At 37.5% G+C, this 17,905-nt stretch overlaps 1 protein-coding gene and 2 non-coding genes across 3 annotated transcripts in view; 1 reads left to right on the top strand and 2 right to left on the bottom strand.

Annotated features, from left to right (window-relative positions):
* HSF5 (heat shock transcription factor 5) overlaps positions 1-17,675 on the top strand; it is a 48,992-nt gene extending 31,317 nt beyond the window's left edge. The window contains exon 6 of the mRNA XM_060134743.1: positions 17,605-17,675. Within this exon, the coding sequence (XP_059990726.1) occupies positions 17,605-17,675 (71 nt within the window). The remainder of the gene's footprint in view (positions 1-17,604) is intronic.
* Positions 13,704-13,776, bottom strand: TRNAG-CCC (transfer RNA glycine (anticodon CCC)). The gene has a single exon. It is a non-coding gene; the product is annotated as a tRNA-Gly (tRNA).
* Positions 16,808-16,935, bottom strand: LOC132512461 (U6atac minor spliceosomal RNA). The gene has a single exon (XR_009538188.1). It is a non-coding gene; the product is annotated as a U6atac minor spliceosomal RNA (small nuclear RNA).
* Positions 17,676-17,905: the final 230 nt, after the last annotated feature.

Raw genomic sequence — 17,905 nt, 5'->3', positions numbered from 1 at the left:
ACGTGGTGAAAGATGGCCCACCACTCTATCCTCATGTCAGCCAGCAGGGTGCTATAAATATCCCTTCCTTTTATGAGCATAATCACTGCTTATGCTCACATCAGTTTGACTAGAACTTAGTCACATGAACAGGCTGCAGGGGAGCTTGGAAATGTGGTCTGTAGCTGTGTCCATTTGCCTGTGTAAACAATACCATGATTTAAAAGAAGAATAAATATTAGGAGACAACTAGCAGTCTCTGTTACATGGACTAAGAGAAAATATTTACAACACAAAATATAAAGCATTGTATTCATAATACATAAAAGCTTCTACAAATCATTAAGAAATAAAGCAATCCAATAAAAAGAAATAAAATAATATTAATGTGCAGTTCAATTGAAGAAATACACATGACCAATAAGTGTATAGAAAGATGTTGAACCACTCAGATAAATCAGTAATCAGAGAAATGCAAGTTATAAATCAACCAAAAAAAATTTTTTTTTGCCAGTCTGACAAAACTTAAATTATTGATAATATCCAGGTTGATAAAGGCGTAGGGAAAAAGGAACCTCCTATACACTGTAATTGGAATGTAAATTTGTAGAGCCAATTGGAGGGCAATTTGGCATGATCTGTAAATAACTAAAATGCTTATATGCTTTGACTCAGGAATCCCATTCCCAGGAATCTCTCCTACAGAGTTCAGTGTAGTGTGTTATTTATAATAGTAAACATTTGGAAAAAAAGCATAAATGCCTGACAGTGGAGTATTAGACAAACTACGATAAGTTCATGTAATGAAACACTGTGCAACCATTTAACAAAATAAAGTAGCTTGATATGTTGTTACTTGGAAAGATAGAAAGTGTTCGTAATATGTTAAGTGAATGAAGCAAGTTGCAGCATACTGTGTCTAGTACAACCCCCTTTCTAGGACAAAAAATATATATATACTGTAAAATTATAGAAAAAAGTCTGGAAGTAAATAAAACTGATACATATAACAGTGGTCACCTCTGGGCAAGTAGAATTGGAGGTGTAGAGAGGTATTTTTTTTGCTTCTTAATTTGTGTTTGAGGGTACACAATGGTGGGATTATGGGGAAATCTCCCTTTTTGTATTTGTCTAGATTTTTAAAATTGAAAAAATATTTTAAATAGTTTAAATACTGTAAAGAGTTTTCTATAGTATGAATATAAAAGCCTCAAAATAATAGGAATGAGCAATTTAATGTTTTGAAAAAAAATTTATATCCCAGATATTAATCTGACTTTTGAGATTTAGATATGATTGACTCAAGCTAACCTTATCCCACACCAAAAACGCTTTTCTAAGATTTCTGAGAATTTCTAGGGCTTACAGTGGCTTTTATTTTTGAGTTTCTGCTTTTGCTTAATTCTAGATTCATCCATTTCTCACCTCCTGTAGGTGTTCTGCCTGCTCCTTGCCAGACCAGATGCAGAGCTCAGCCCCCTTACTTTGATTTCTCCCCTCCCCTGAGCATTTACATTAGGTATTTGTATGTGTAGCACACTTTTCTGAAGATTTGGTGAGGTAGAAAGTGTTTGCATTTAAAATATTGCAAATAATTAAAAATGGAATGTTAGCCATTGTTCTTTTTAAAGGGCCTTCAGTCAGTTTACCGCTTTCTCACCTTTCCTTGTCAGTAGTCAGTGTGGCCTCCTGTCATGTTGTCCTCTTTCCTTGTACTAGCACCATACCTTCTCTTCTCTGATATCTTTTTTTTTTTTCATGTTCTTTAATCAGGCCCTGAATTTTGTGTCTTAGGCAGAGAAGGTTAGGAATCTCTTCTGTTTCCTGATGAGGCCTTGAGACCTTATCTTGCCCAACCAAAACAACCTGTCAAGATATATTCCTCAACAGACAGTTACGTCCCCAAGAGGAACTCTGGTTTCTGCTGTTAAAATAATTTCCTCTCTTGGGCTTCCTTGGTGGCACAGTGGATGAGAGTCCGCCTGCCAATGGAGGGGACACGGGTTCGTGCCCTGGTCCGGGAAGATCCCACATGCCGCGGAGCGTCTGGGCCCACGAGCCATGGCCGCTGAGCCTGCGCATCCGGAGCCTGTGCTCCGCAACGGGAGAGAGGCCACTACAGCTAGAGGCCCGCGTACCGCAAAAAAAAAAAAGAAAAAACCTCTCTTATGGTTTTAAGTGTAACTGATAAAGTAGTTAGCACATTAATTATCTTTTTTAACTCTTCCTTTTTTTTTTTTAATTAAGCCTTATCCTTTGGTCAGTGGTGTTGGCAGGTGAGTCTTAACTGACCTTGGCTTCCTGCTGTGAAAGAGAGGAGTTGTGAAATGTTGGCATTATTATGACATCGAATCACATTTTCATTTTATTAGGGGCAGGGAGCAAATAACTTATGCTTAAACTAGAACCTGTTTGCTAAAAAGTTAGCTTTTGTAATGAAAGTGTAAGGAGAAATACAATTCATGAAGTTGCAAATTATTCTTCCTTCATAGAACTTAGCCTAACAAACAGTTGATCTATGAAAACATGGCTACATATAAGGTCCTGTGACATTAAAAGATTTTAACCAAAGTCAGTATAAAATTTATATACTATCTATTAGAGGCTGTACAGCACAGTCAACAGGAAGAAAGCCTCTGGTGTTAGAAAAAACTAAATTAACATCTGGATTCTGCTATTTACTTAACTTCCCTGAGCCTCAAGTTTCTTCATCTGTAAAATGAAGATAATAATAAAACATATGTTTATATAAAACATGTAACTGGCTTAGTATGGTGCCTGGCATATAGTAAGTACATGGTAGCAACAGAATTTTAGCAAAATTATTATTTTCATAATACTTACTATTTTGATGTTTATTACTGTCAAATGCTTTTCAAATGACTGGTCTCACTTTAAATTCATGTGGGCTCTTAGTGTTGCCAGCAGTTCTATAATATTTCCCTAGGCAGTACACTCCCCATTTTCCAAAGCCACTTTATCATATCTTCTCTCTGCTCCAACTTCCAACACAACTCCTCTCTTTTCATTCTCAGCTATGACCTTGTTTCTTACTGAGAAAATAGAAGCAGCTAGAAGAGAACTTTCATATCTTTCCACCAACAAATTTATCAGTCTACCACTTGTGTAACTCTACACTCTGCTTTTCTTCCTATTATAATGGAAGAAAGCCAGTCCTCCCATATGTGTACACAGTCCCCTTTTGTGTACTCACAGACTTAGCCCTGAACAGTTATCCTCCCTTACTCTTCAGTAATTACATCTTACCTTTTATGTTAGATAATTCCCATCAGCATACAAACATGCCATCATAGGTTCTATGTTAAAAGAAATTCCTCTCACCTTCCCTTCATTCATATTTTCATCCAGCTACTCCTCCGTTTTTCTCTTCCCCTTAGAGAAAAGCTCTTTGAAAGCCTATCCTTATCTCAACCAGGTTTTCCAATCAGGTTTTCATTCCGGCTACTCAGCTGAAACTGTTCAATGTCAAGGTTTCCAATTACTGCTCTTGTCAAGGTTTCCAATTACTGCCATGTTGCCAAATCCTGTGGTCCATTCTCAGTCCCACTTGACTGTACCTCAAAAGCATTTGAACAGACTACCTCAACCTTCCTGAAATACTTTCTTCACTTGGCTTCTGGAACATCACCCTTTCCTGGTTTTCCTTCAACCTCACTGGCCACTCCGTAGTTTCTTTTACTGAATCTTCTTTATCTTCCCTGACTTCTAAATATTGATGAGTCCCAGAGCGCAATTCTTGGACCCCTTTCCTTCTCTATTCATTTCCTAGGTTATATCAACAAGTCTCACTGCTTTTGTCTAAATGGTGATGACTCCTAAATTTATATCTAAGCCTCTATCTTCTCTGAACTCCAGGTGTGCATACCTTTTTCCCCTTGCCACTTCTTTGTTTGGATGTCCAGTAGTGTCCCAAATGCATTATAATGCCACCCTTTCCCCAGTTTTACTTATTTCAGGAAATAATACTTCTAGTCACCTCTAGTCAACCAAAAGTCTTGGAATCTTCCTTGACTCTCTTCTCTCTCATCTCACATCCAACCCATCAGCAAATTCTGTCAGTTCTATCTCAGTGTAGATCCAGAATCTGACCATTTCTTATCACCTTTACATGCTATCACCATGGTCCAAGCCACTACATCTCTTGCCTAGATCTTTCTGCTTCCACTGTGTGCCCCTACAGTTTTTTCTCCACACAGCAATCAGAGTGATACTTTAAAATTATTTCCCTGTTTAAATTTTTCCAGTGGTTTTCCATCACATTTAGAATAAAATCTAAAAATCCTTACTATGATTTGGCTCCTGGTAACTGCTCTGACTTTATCTCCTGCCACCTTCTCTCTCTCATCTATTCCAGCCATAGCAGCCCCTTCACTATTGTTTGAACGCACCAAGCATGGTCCTGCCTTCACACTTGCTGTTCCCTCTGCCCGAAATGTTCTTCACCCAGGTATTCACATGGCTTGCTCCTTCATTTCATTCAGTTCTCTACTCAAATGCCAGCTCATTATAGGAACCTTCCTGATCCTACTGTCTGTAATAGCACCCTATTCTCCATGTCCTGCCCTCCTTCAGTCCCTATTCTTTTTCCTTGGTTTTCTTCTATAATGTTCATCGCTACTTGACATTTTATATTTATTATTTTTCTCCCCCTCTAGAAGGTTAGTTCCATGAGGGCAAGGATTTTGTTTTGTTCATTGCTGTATCTCCAGCACCTGGAGTATTACCTGTGGCACTCAGTGTTTATACACTGTTATCTTACTAATATACTTTTCAAAAAAGATCCTTGGAAAAAAGCAATCTTAAAAAAAATTGTGGTAAAATACACATAACATAAAGTTGAACCATTTTTAAGTGTATAGTTCAGTGGCATTAAGTACATTCACATTGTTCTGCTACCATCACCACCATCCATCTCCAGAACTCTTTTCATCTTGCAAAACTGAAACTCTATACTCACTAAACAATTCCTATTCCTCTTCTCCCCCCAGACCCTGGAAAACCTATTTTACTTTCTGTCTCAATGAACAATCTTTAATTAGCCAACAAAAGATAAGTTTTGAACATCTGGGGAGTCAAATTCAACCCATAGGTTGCTTTTAATGAGTGCTTATTAACAACTACTCTGGGGTTGGTACAGTGCTAGGTACACTAGGGATACAAAAGTAGTGTCCTGTACAGTTTTATTCTGCTGGAACTAAGAATTGCATATGTCTTACTAAAGATAACCATCCTATATCTCGTTACTATGCTCTGACATTGAAAACTGAGATACATTTGGTTATGAGTTTTATTTTTATGGCCATTTTCTGCTTTCCCCTTCTTTTTGTCCCATCATTTCAAACTGATAGGAAAGTATACATTTTTAGGGGAGATTCACATAACAGAAAATTAACCACTTTAAAGTGAAAAGTTCCATGGGACTTAGGCCATTCACAATGTTGTGCAAGCTCTATCTAGTTCCAAAACATTTGCATCACTCCAAAAGAAAACCCCATATTCATGAAGCAGTTGCTCTCCGTTCCGTTCTCTCCCAAGCCCTTGGCAACCACCAGTCTGTGTTCTATCCCTGTGGATTTACCTATTCTGGATATTTTGTATAAATGAAATCATACAATGTGTGACCTTTTTGTGTCTGGTTTATTTCACTTGGCATGATGTTTTCAAAGTTCATCCACAAGGTAACATGTGTATCAGAACTTCATTCCTTCTTATGGCTAAATAGTATTATGTTGTATGTATATATGACAATTTTTTATCCACTCATCTGCTGATGGGCATTTGGGCTGTTTCTACCTTTTGGCTATTGTGAATAGTGCTGCTATAAATATTGTACATGTATTTGAATATCTGATATCAATTCTTTTGGGGATATACCTAGGAGTGGAATTGCTGGATCATTTGGTAATTCTATGTTTAACTGTTGAGGAACTGCCAAGCTATTTTCCATAATGGCCGAACCGTTTTACATTCCCACCAGCAGTGTACAAGAGTCCCCATTTCTCCACATCCTCCCTAGCACTTGTTATTTTCCGCTTTTTATCATCACTATAGTCATTGCTAAGTAGGTGTGAAGTGGTATCTATCTTATTGTGGGTTTAATTGCATTTCCCTCATGACTAATGATGTTAAGCATCTTTTCATGTGCTTGTTGGACATTTGTAGATCTTCTTTGGAGAAAATATAATTTCTTGGACAACTGTATAATAATATTCGATTTGATGAAATATTCTCCTATTTTGGTTAAATTTCTCTTGGTTAAAGCTGTGGTGTGTGCTATTAGAGCAGAAGTTGGTAAACTATGGCCTATGGGCCAAATCTAACTCACTGGTTGTTTTTATATGGCCTGCAAGCTAAGCATGTAGCTAAGCTAAGTAAATTTTTTTACATTTTAAATGGTTGAAGGGGGGGAGATCAAAAGAAGAATATTTCATGACACATGAAAATGATTCAAATTTCAGTATCCATAAATAAAGTTGAATTGGAACACACAACCATACCATACATTTACATATTATCTGTGGTTTCATACTGCATCAGCAGAGTTGAGTAGTTACAGTAGAGGCCATGTAGCCCATAAAGCCTAAAGTACTTGCTATCTGGCTCCTTACAGAAAAAGTTTGCCTACTCTGTGTCTTACTTCATTCTACTGCTATGACAAAAATACCATAGACTAGGTGGCTTATAAATGACAGAATTTTTCTCACAGTTCTGGAGGCTGGGAAATCCAGGATCAAGGTGCCAACAGATTCAGTGTCTGGTGAGAGCCAGTTTCCTGGCTCATGGACTGCTGTCTTCTTGCTGTGTCTTCACATGGCAGAAGGGACAGAGGAGCTCTCTGGGGTCTCTATTATAAGGACACTAATTTCATTCATAAGAGCTCCACCCTCAGGACCTAATCACCTCCCCAGAGTCCCACTTTCTAACACCATCACATTGGGGGTTAGGTTTTAATACATGAATTTTGAGGAGATATAAACATGCAGACTGTTACACCCTGTATTAGAAAGTCCTCATTCTTAGCTTCTAATTTTTCACAGTCCTGATCATTGATGGCCAGAGAAGCCATTAAGAGTCAGGAGGGGTCCCTGGTTTGTTCCCGGGTTTCAGCACATACACAAAAAAAAGAGTCAGTAGATACTTGTGGGAGGACTCAAAATGAACTAGTATTCAGTTTAGTTCTTGTAGATGATGTATACTAAATCCAATTTTAAAGTATTAAAGGTAGGAACTAAATGTAAAATTTCTAAAATATCACTTAAATTTCAACTGTCGCTATCATTAGCAGTACCTCCCCTCAATAAAGTTCCAACTCTCCCATTATTTATGGTAAAAATAAGAGAATTTCTTGAAATCACCTCTAAAGACTCCTTTGGCCCCAAATTTTGAAGTACTATGATTCCACCATTAACTGTTGGAATGTCATTATGTTGCTCAGTATCCCATTGAACAGGGGTTTCCTGTATCCCAGAACTTATCAGTGCCCTTCTGTAACTGAATTATTTTGAAAATTTGTCTTCCCTAGGGCATCTTCTTACACTTTAAGCTTTCTTTGAATTTTTTTTCAAGTAGGAGACTTCAAGTTGGTTAGGTATCCAGATTGTACTGATTTCAATAGATGTGCGTTTTGTTAGAAGGAGGTTGTTAATCACAGTCATTGCATGCTGTGTGTAGGCCTTTTGAACACGTGTTGACTTAAGAAAATACCTTTTGGATAAAAAAACATCAAGAGGTGCAGAAAATTAGACTCAATAATGCTGCTCCAATTTCTACAATGATATTACCCTAAACCAAGATAGGGTAATAGCCAGATATTAATCACCCTAATAACACCCAGATATCAGTCTTATTGTGCAAGCTACACTCTCTTATGTTCTGATAGGTTACTTTATAGTTAAGGGAAACTGAATGTTTAAGAGCAAAGTTCAGTCCACTCCTGAAGAAAGGACTTCTTATTTTGTAGCTATTGGATTATAGATGAGATTTCGTTAAGGTAATAGCCTCCAAATCCTAGAGAGTGTTCTTAGTAGGAGTTAACATTCCCAGGGAATTTCCTGGCCATCCAGTGCTTAGGTCTCTGTGCTCTCATTGCCAAGGGCCTGGGTTCGATCCCTGGGCAGGGAACTAAAATCCCACAAGCTGTGTGGTGCGGCCAAAAAAAAAAAAAATCCCAAATGAGTAGATGCAATGCTTCTGTCCCTGGAGGCCTTTCAGCTCTCAAATCAACTCAGCCACTGTGATTCTCAAACACTTATCTTCTCTGAGGAGTATACAAGTTTCTCTTCTTTTTTTTTTTTCCTCTCTCTATGTATTTTATTTTATTTTTTTATTGGGGTGTAGTTGTTTTACAATGTTGTGTTAGTTTCTACTGTACAACGAAGTGGAGTTCCCTGTGCTATACAGCAGGTTCTTATTAGCTAGCTATTTTATACATATTAGTGTATATATGTCAATCCCAATCTCCCAATTCTTCCACACCCGCCAACTTTCCCCCCTTGGTGCCCATACATTTGTTATCTACATCTGTGTCTCTGTTTCTGACTAGCAAACCAGTTCATCTGTACCATTTTTCTAGACTCCACATATATGCGTTAATATACAATATTTGTTTTTCTCTTTCTGACTTACTTCACTCTGTATGACATCTCTAGATCCATCCACATCTCTACAAATGACCCAGTTTCGTTCCTTTTTATGGCTGAGTAATATTCCATTGTGTATATGTACCACCTCTGCTTTATCCATTCGTCGGTCGATGGACATTTAGGTTGCTTCCATGACCTGGCTATTGTAAATAGTGCTGCAATGAACATTGGGGTGCATGTATCTTTTTGAATTATGGTTTTCTCTGGGTATATGCCCAGTAGTGGGATTGCTGGGTCATGTGGTAATTCTATGTTTAGTTTTTTAAGGAACTGCCACACTGTTCTCCATAGTGGCTGTATCAGTTTACATTCCCACCAACAGTGCAAGAGGGTTCCCTTTTCTCCACACCCTCTCCAGCATTTGTTGTTTTTAGATTTTCTGATGATGCCCATTCTAACTGGTGTGAGGTGATACCTCACTGTAGTTTTGATGTGTATTTCTCTAATAATTAGTGATGTTGAGCAGCTTTTCATGTGCTTCTTGGCCATCTGTATGTCTTCTTTGGAGAAATGTCTATTTAGGTCTTCTGCCCATTTTCTGATTGGGTTGTTTGTCTTTTTGATATTGAGCTGCATGAGCTGTTTATATATTTTGGAGATTAATCCTTTGTCCGTTGCTTCGTTTGCAAATATTTTCTCCCATTCTGAGACTTGTCTTTTTGTTTTGTTTATGGTTTCCTTTGCTGTGCAAAAGTTTTTAAGTTTCATTAGGTCCCATTTGTTTATTTTTGTTTTTATTTCCATTACTCTAGGAGGTGGGTCAAAAAAGATCTTGTTGTGATTTATGTCAGATAGTGTTCTTCCTATGTTTTCTTCTAAGAGTTTTATAGTGTCTGGTCTTACCTTTAGGTCTTTAATCCATTTTTAATTTTTTTGTGTGTATGGTGATAGGGAGTGTTCTAATTTCATTCTTTTACAGTAGCCATCCAGTTTTCCCAGCACCAGTTATTGAAGAGACTGTCTTTACTCCATTGTATATCCTTGACTCCTTTGTCATAGATTAGTTGACCATAGGTGTGTGGGTTTATCTCTGGGCTTTCCATCCTGTTCCATTGATCTGTATTTTTGTTTTTGTGCCAGTACCATATTGTCTTGATTACTGTAGCTTTGTAGTATAGTCTGAAGTCAGGGAGTCTGATTCCTCCAGCTCCGTGTTTTTCCCTCAAGGTTGCTTTGGCTATTTGGGGTCTTTTGTGTCTCCATACAAATTGTGAAATTTTTTGTTCTAGTTCTGTGAAAAATGCCATTGGTAGTTTGATAGGGATTGCATTGAATCTGTAGATTGCTTTGGGTAGTATAGTCATTTTCACAATATTGATTCTTCCAATCCAAGAACATGGTATATCTCTCCATCTGTTTGTGTCATCTTTGATTTCTTTCATCAGTGTCTTACAGTTTTCTGAGTACAGTTCTTTTGTCTCCTTAGGTGGGTTTATTCCTAGGTATTTTATTCTTTTTCTTGCAATGGTGAATGGTATTGTTTCCTTAGTTTCTTTTCCTGATCTTTCATTGTTAGTGTATAGGAATGCAAGAGATTTCTGTGCATTAATTTTGTATCCTGCAACTTTGCCAAATTCATTGATTAGCTCTAGTAGTTTTCTGGTAGCGTCTTTAGGATTTTCCATGTGTAGTTATCATGTCATCTGCAAACAGTGACAGTTTTACTTCTTCTTTTCCAATTTGTATTCCTTTTATTTCTTTTTCTTCTCTGACTGCCATGGCTAAGACCTCCAAAATTATGTTGAATAATAGTGGCAAGAGTGGACATCCTTGTCTTGTTCCTAATATTAGAGTAAATGCTTTCAGTTTTTCATCATTGAGAATGATGTTTGCTGTGGGTTTCTCGTATATGGCCTTTATTATGTTGAGGGTGGTTCCCTCTATGCCTACTTTCTGGAGAGTTGTTATCATAAATCGGTGTTGAATTTTGTCAAAAGCTCTTTCTGCATCTATTGAGGTGATCATATGGTTTTTATCCTTCAGTTTGTTAATACGGTGTATCACATTGATTGATTTGCATATATTGTAGAATCCTTACATCTCTGGGATAAATCCCACTTGATCATGGTGTATGATCCTATTAATGTGTTGTTGGATTCTGTTTGCTAGTGTTTTATTGAGGATTTTTGCGTGTATATTCATCAGTGATATTGGTCTGTAATTTTCTTTTTTTGTAGTATCTTTGCCTGGTTTTGGTAGCAGGGTGATGGTGGCCTCATAGAATGAATTTGGGAGTGTTCCTTCCTCTGGAATGTTTTGGAAGAGTTTGAGAAGGATGGTTGGTAGCTCTTCTCTAAATGTTTGGTAGAATTCACCTGTGAAACCATCTGGTCCTGGACTATTGTTTGTTGGAAGATTTTTAATCAGAGTCTCAATTTCAGTGCTTGAAATTGGTCTGTTTACATTTTCTATTTCTTCCTGGTTCAGTCTTGGAAGGTTATACCTTTCTAAGAATTTGTCCATTTCTTCCACGTTGTCCATTTTATTGGCATAGAGTTGCTTGTCTCTTAGGATACTTTGTATTTCTGCGGTGTCTGTTGTAACTTCTCCTTTTTCATTTCTAATTTTATTGATTTGAGTCCTCTCCCTCTTTTTCTTGATGAGCCTGGCTAATGGTTTATCAATTTTTTTTATCTTCTCAAAGAACTAGCTTTTAGTTTTATTGATCTTTGCTATTGTTTTCTTTGTTTCTATTTCATTTATTTCTGCTCTGATCTTTATGATTTCTTTCCTTCTACTAACTTCGGGTTTTGTTTGTTCTCTCTGTAGTTCCTTTAGGTGTAAGGTTAGATTGTTTGAGATTTTTCTTGTTTCTTGAGGTAGGATTGTATTGATATAAACTTCCCTCCTAGAACTGCTTTTGCTGCATCCCATACATTTTGGATCATCGTGTTTTCATTGTCATTTGTCTGTAGGTATTTTTTGATTTCCTCTTTGATTTCTTCAGTGATCTCTTGGTTATTTAGTAGTGTATTGTTTATTAGCCTCCATGTGTTTGTGTTTTTTACATTTTTTTCCTGTAATTTATTTCTAATCTCATAGCATTGTGGTCAGAAAAGATGCTTGATACAATTTCAATTTTCTTAAATTTGCTGAGGCTTGATTTGTGACCCAAGATGTGATCTATCCTGGAGAATGTTCCATGTGCATTTGAGAAGAAAGTGTAATCTGCTGTTTTTTGGATGGAATGTCCTATAAATATCAATTAAATCTATCTGGTCTATTGTGTCATTTAAAGCTTGTGTTTCCTTATTAATTTTCTGTCTGGATAATCTGTCCATTGTTGTAAGTGAGGTGTTATAGTCCCTCGCTATTATTGTGTTACTGTCGATTTCCTCTTTTATAGCTGTTAGCATTTGCCTTATGTATTGAGGTGCTCCTATGTTGGGTGCATATATATTTATAATTGTTATATCTTCTTCTTGGATTGATCCCTTGATCATTATGTAGTGTCCTTCCTTGTCTCTTGTAACATTATTTATTTTAAAGTCTGTTTTATCTGATATGAGTATTGCTACTCCAGCTTTCTTTTGATTTCCATTTTCATGGAATATCTTTTTCCATCCCCTCACTTTCAGTCTGTATGTGTCCCTAGGTCTGAAGTGGGTCTCTTGTAGACAGCATATATGTGGGTCTTGTTTTTGTATCCATTCAGCGAACCTGTGTCTTTTGGTTGGAGCATTTAATCCATTCATGTTTAAGGTAATTCTTGATGTGTATGTTCCTATTACCATTTTCTTAATTGTTATGGGTTTGTTTTTGTAGGTGCTTTTCTTCTCTTGTGTTTCTCACTTAGAGAATTTCCTTTAGCATTTGTTGTAGAGCTGGTTTGGTGGTGCTGAATTCTCTTAGCTTTTGCTTGTTTGTAAAGCTTTTGATTTCTCTGTTGAATCTGAATGAGATCCTTGCTGGGTAGAGTATTCTTGGTTGTAGATTCTTCCCTTTCATCACTTTCAATGTATCGTGCCACTCCCTTCTGGCTTGCAGAGTTTCTGCTGAGAAATCAACTGTTAACCTTGTGGAGATTACTTTGTATGTTATTTGTCATTTTTCCCTTATTGCTTTTAATAATTTTTCTTTGTCTTTAATTTTTGTCTGTTTGATTACTGTGTGTCTTGGTGTGTTTCTCCTTGGGTTTATCCTGCCTGGGACTGTCTGCACTTCCTGGACTTGGCAGGCTATTTCCTTTCCCATGTTAGGGAAGTTTTCAACTATAATCTCTTCAAATACTTTCTCGAGTCCTTTCTCTCTCTCTTCTCCTTCTGGGACCCCTATAATGTGAATGTTGGTGCGTCTAATGTTGTCCCTGAGGTCTCTTAGGCTGTCTTCATTTCTTTTCATTCCTTTTTCTTTATTCTGTTCTGCAGCAGTGATTTCCACCATTCTGTCTTCCAGGTCACTTATCCGTTCTTCTGCCTCAGTTGTTATTCTGCTATTGATTCCTTCTAGTGTATTTTTCATTTCAATTATTGTATAATTCATCTCTGTTTGTTTGCTCTTTAATTCTTCTAGGTCTTTGTTAAACATTTCTTTCATCTTCTCGATCTTTGCTTCCATTCTTTTTCCGAGGTCCTGGATCATCTTCACTACCATTATTCTGAATTGTTTTTCTGGAAGGTTGCCTATCTCCACTTCACTTAGTTGTTTTTCTGGGATTTTATCTTGTTCCTTCATCTGGGATGTAGTCTTCTGCTTTTTCATTTTGTCTATCTTTCTGTGGTTGTGGCTTTCATTCCGCAGGCTGCAGGATTGTAGTTCTTCTTGCTTCTGCTGTCTGCCCTCTGGCGGATCATGGTTCTCTCCTGAATGAAGTCCTATAAACCTCTAGTAACATCAGGCTAGTCTCTGTCTTTTTGCATTTTTATTGGTTTCTATACTTTAATTCCTTGATTGGCAGCTTTGATAATGAAGGAAGCTCACTTTAATAAAATTATTGTGTTTAGATGCTTGTTCTTAGAAGCTGTGTGCCAAATGCTTTTTTTAAAAACATATTTATTTATTTGGCTGCCCTGGTTCTTAGTTGTGGCACACAGGATCTTTGTTGCAGCCTGTGGGATCTAGCTCCCTGACCAGGGATTGAACCTGGGCCCCCTGCATTGGGAGCGCAGAGTCTTAACCACTGGACCACCAGGGAAGTACTGACAAATGCTGTTTTAAAGCCCAATCATTAAGGCTAAGAGGATTTGTTGCTCATACATAACTCACTACGTAACTCATTCTGAGACTATTACAGAGCCATACAGACTATTGTTTCTTTAAACATGCCTATTTGTGATGTGCTGTTGTCCATTATTTGAACCTATCAATACAATAAAGTGTCAATTAAATAAATGACATTTGTTCACTGAAAAAAAGAAGATTTGTTGTTGTTGTTCTTCAGTCTGCCTCCCCATAAGAGCTCTGTAGGTGCTTTATAGTCTTTACCTTTGTCATTATCAAGAATTCCTACTCTGCTTTCAAAGCAGGGTTGCAGTTGGGTCTGTTCATTTTCCAAATTCTTATTTTCGTATTTTCTGTCACCATATGGTCTTTCCTTCTTATTCTGATATGGAGTTGAAGTGTGTAGAGAATGATCATAATTAGGTATTACTCATTCTGTATCCTTTGGTCAGCTTTTAAAAATCCTGATGCCTAGGTTGTACTCTGTACCAATTAAATCAGAATGTATGGGGGTAGAAGCCCTCGATCTCAGTATTTTTTTAAAGCTCCCCAGGTGATTCCAATGTGCAGCAAGATTTAGAAACCATTGGCTTTGCTTATTAGCCATATAGTGTAGAGGTTCTTTCAGTCGTCTCTTCACTCCTCAGGATTAATTAGATGACCTTCTAATAATGCATTTTAGTTACTTGAAAAAAAGACGTTATATAAATTAAGATATTACTGTAATCATTGTCACTGTTCTTTAGACTGTAAAGAAGCCATTTTTGTGGTAAAATATACATAACATAAAATTTACCTTTGTAACCGTTTTTAAGTGTACAATTCGGTGGCATTAAGTACATTCACATTATGTACTACCACCACCACCTTCCATCTCCAGAACTTTTCTCATCTTCCCAAACTGAAATTCCATATCCATTCCATCCTTCCCTGCAGCCCCTGGCAACCATCATTCTACTTTCTGTCTCTATGAATTTGACAACCCTAGCTACCTCATATGAGTAGAATCATACAGTATTTATCCTTTTGTGACTAACTTATTTCAATTAGCGTGATATCTTCAAGGCTCACTCATGTTGTAGCATTTGTCAGAATTTCCTTCCTTTTTAACGCTACATAATATTCCCTTGTATGAAGCTACCACATTTTGGTTTTCCATTCATCCATCGATGGGCACTTGGATTGCTTTCACTTTTTGGCTATTGTAAATAATGCTGCCATGATCATGGATGTACAAGAAGCCACTTGTAAGTGATAAACTGATGTCTGTTCTCCCTCTACAAGATGCTTATCTGGATAGATGCTTGTTTTTTGTTTGTTTGTTTGTTTTTAATTTTTTTGGCCTCACAGCATGGCATGCAGGATCTTAGTTCCCCAACCAGGGACTGACCCCTTCCCCCTGCAGTGGAAGCTTGGAGCCCTAACCACTGGACTGCCAGGGAATTCTGATATTGCTTGTTCTTTATGGATAGGTTGCAGTGTTGTTCACCAGATGAGCTAGTACCTTCTCCTAGTGATTGGTCTTCCTTTCACAAAATATGGAAAAAATTAGATACTGTTCCAAATGCCCTCTAGATTGACTCATAGTTGGTGGTAGAATTATTTTATTGTATCAGCTGTCTTGCCCAGGCTGTTGATCAATCCTACAAAGGTTGTGTTCTACAAATATAGTAACAAAAGTCTCTGTATGTCTAGTAGGAAATAAAGGACTCATTCTGTATAATTTAGTTTAACTCCAAAATGCTACTAGGACAAAATTGTAAACCTAAAAATCAACCTAAAAAAGGCTCCCTGGTCATGTTGCTCTAGAAATTGCAAACTAATTAGACTGAATCTAGAAGCCACATTAGGATTCCTTCATTTCTGACTATGTTATTCAGATAGGCCATTTAACTCTATTTCTTTTCTTTTTTAAACATCTTTATTGGAGTATAATTGCTTTACAATGGTGTGTTAGTTTCTGCTTTATAACGAAGTGAATCAGCTATACATATACCTATATCTCCATATCTCCTCCCCTCCCACCCTCCCTTTCCCACCCCTCTAGGTGGTCGCAAAGTACCGAGCTGATCTCCTCGTGCTATGCGGCTGCTTCCCACTAGCCATCTATTTTACATTTGGTAGTGTATATATGTCAGTGCCACTCTCTCACTTTGTCCCAGCTTACCCTTCCCCATCCCCGTGTCCTCATGTCCATTCTCTACATCTGGGTCTTTATTCCTGTCCTCCCCTAGGTTCTTCAGAACCTTTTTTTTTTTTTTTTAAGATTCCATATATATGTGTTAGCATACGGTATTTGTTTTTCTCTTTCTGACTTACTTCACTCTGTATGACAGACTGTAGGTCCATCCACCTCACTACAAATAACTCAATTTCGTTTCTTTTTATGGCTGAGTAATATTCCATTGTATATATGTGCCACATCTTTTTTTTTTAACATCTTTATTGGAGTATAATTACTTTACAATGGTGTGTCAGTTTCTGCTTTATAACTAAGTGAATCAGTTATACATATACATATATCCCCATATCTCTTCCCTCTTGCGTCTCCCTCCCTCCCACCCTCCCTATCCCACCCCTCTAGGTGGTCACAAAGCACCGAGCTGATCTCCCTGTGCTATGCGGCTGCTTCCCACTAGCCATCTATTTTACGTTTGGTAGTGTATATATGTCCATGCCACTCTCTCACTTTGTCCCAGCTTCCCCTTCCCCCTCCCCATATCCTCAAGTCCATTCTCTAGTAGGTCTGCGTCTTTATTCCCGTCTTGCCCCTAGGTTCTTCATGACCATTTTTTGTTTTTCTTAAGATTCCATATATATGTGTTAGCATATGGTATTTGTTTTTCTCTTTCTGACTTACTTCACTCTGTATGACAGACTCTAGGTCCATCCACCTCACTACAAATAACTCAATTTCGTTTCTTTTTATGGCTGAGTAATAGTCCGTTGTATATATGTGCCACATCTTCTTTACCCATTCATCTGTCGATGGACACTTAGGTTGCTAAAAACAGTGGTTAGATGCCATAAAGTAGGTGGCAGTGCCTTAACCGCATGCCTGTTGTCAGGCCCGAAGGCCTTTTCCATCCTTGTCAAGGGGAGTGCTAACCTTCTCTCTCCTTTCATACAACACTTAACTCTATTTCTGTACATGGTCTTAGCTTTTTATGTTAAAGAACCTAGTGCCTGAACTGAGAGCTCACTTTTTTACTCCTTTCCAGTCTTAATGACCACTCTTTGTTTCTTGACCTCCTTGAAGGGTATACTTTATTTTTAACAGACAATTCAGGTAGACCTTTTTATAAGAGAATCAGCTGTGTTAGTCAATAAGTGGAAATTTTTTGGAGGCAATCAACTTTGGAAAGGTAGTGATTACTTATTTTAACATTGTATTTCTGAAGGCATTACTTTTTCATATTCCCAAAACCCACCTATCTATTTTTATAGCATCGAAGAAATGAATTTTCATTTGTGTGTGTTTATTTCACTTTGATCTTTTTGGCACTTTTCCTTAATTTTTCACTTATAATAAAAGTCAGTTGGAAAGAGGCTTATCCACATCACTAAAAGGAGAGAAACTTTAAACTTTGTTAGTCTCTTTGGGTTAACAACTGGGCTGCATCTGTGTGCTTTAGAGGTACGGGAATGCCCCCCAAATTGAGAATCTGATGAGGTAATGTGATTTTAGAGCCCATTCTACAGGTGAAACATAGCAACTTGTTCTTCTTGTCTAAAGACTTGTCTATTGAACTCTCTAGTTCGAGAAGCTAAGAGTGAGTAAACAAATCTTTTTTCTTTCTAGATCTTCATCTGCTGGTGGATGTGGCCTGCAAACAGGAGCACTTTCCACAGGAGGAAGAATTAAAAGAGTGAGAATGGATGACAAACGTGACATTGTGCACTGGCTGTAGCTGGAGGCAGACTAGCCTTGCACATGACACACTGTTGGGGCTCTTTCAGTTCTTTAAGGAAAAAAAGTATTTTTTTTTTGTTAATTGAGAATTTTGTTAATTGAGAATTGGGAATTTGGTATTTACTACAGCTGTTCAGTTCAGATTGTTTACCTGGACAAACTACCAACCATCTAGCAGTCTTTTTTTTTG

This window comes from Lagenorhynchus albirostris, chromosome 20 (assembly GCF_949774975.1).
Source record: "Lagenorhynchus albirostris chromosome 20, mLagAlb1.1, whole genome shotgun sequence".
NCBI classification, from domain to species: domain Eukaryota; kingdom Metazoa; phylum Chordata; class Mammalia; order Artiodactyla; family Delphinidae; genus Lagenorhynchus; species Lagenorhynchus albirostris.
This window is presented reverse-complemented; position numbering and strand designations above follow the sequence as displayed.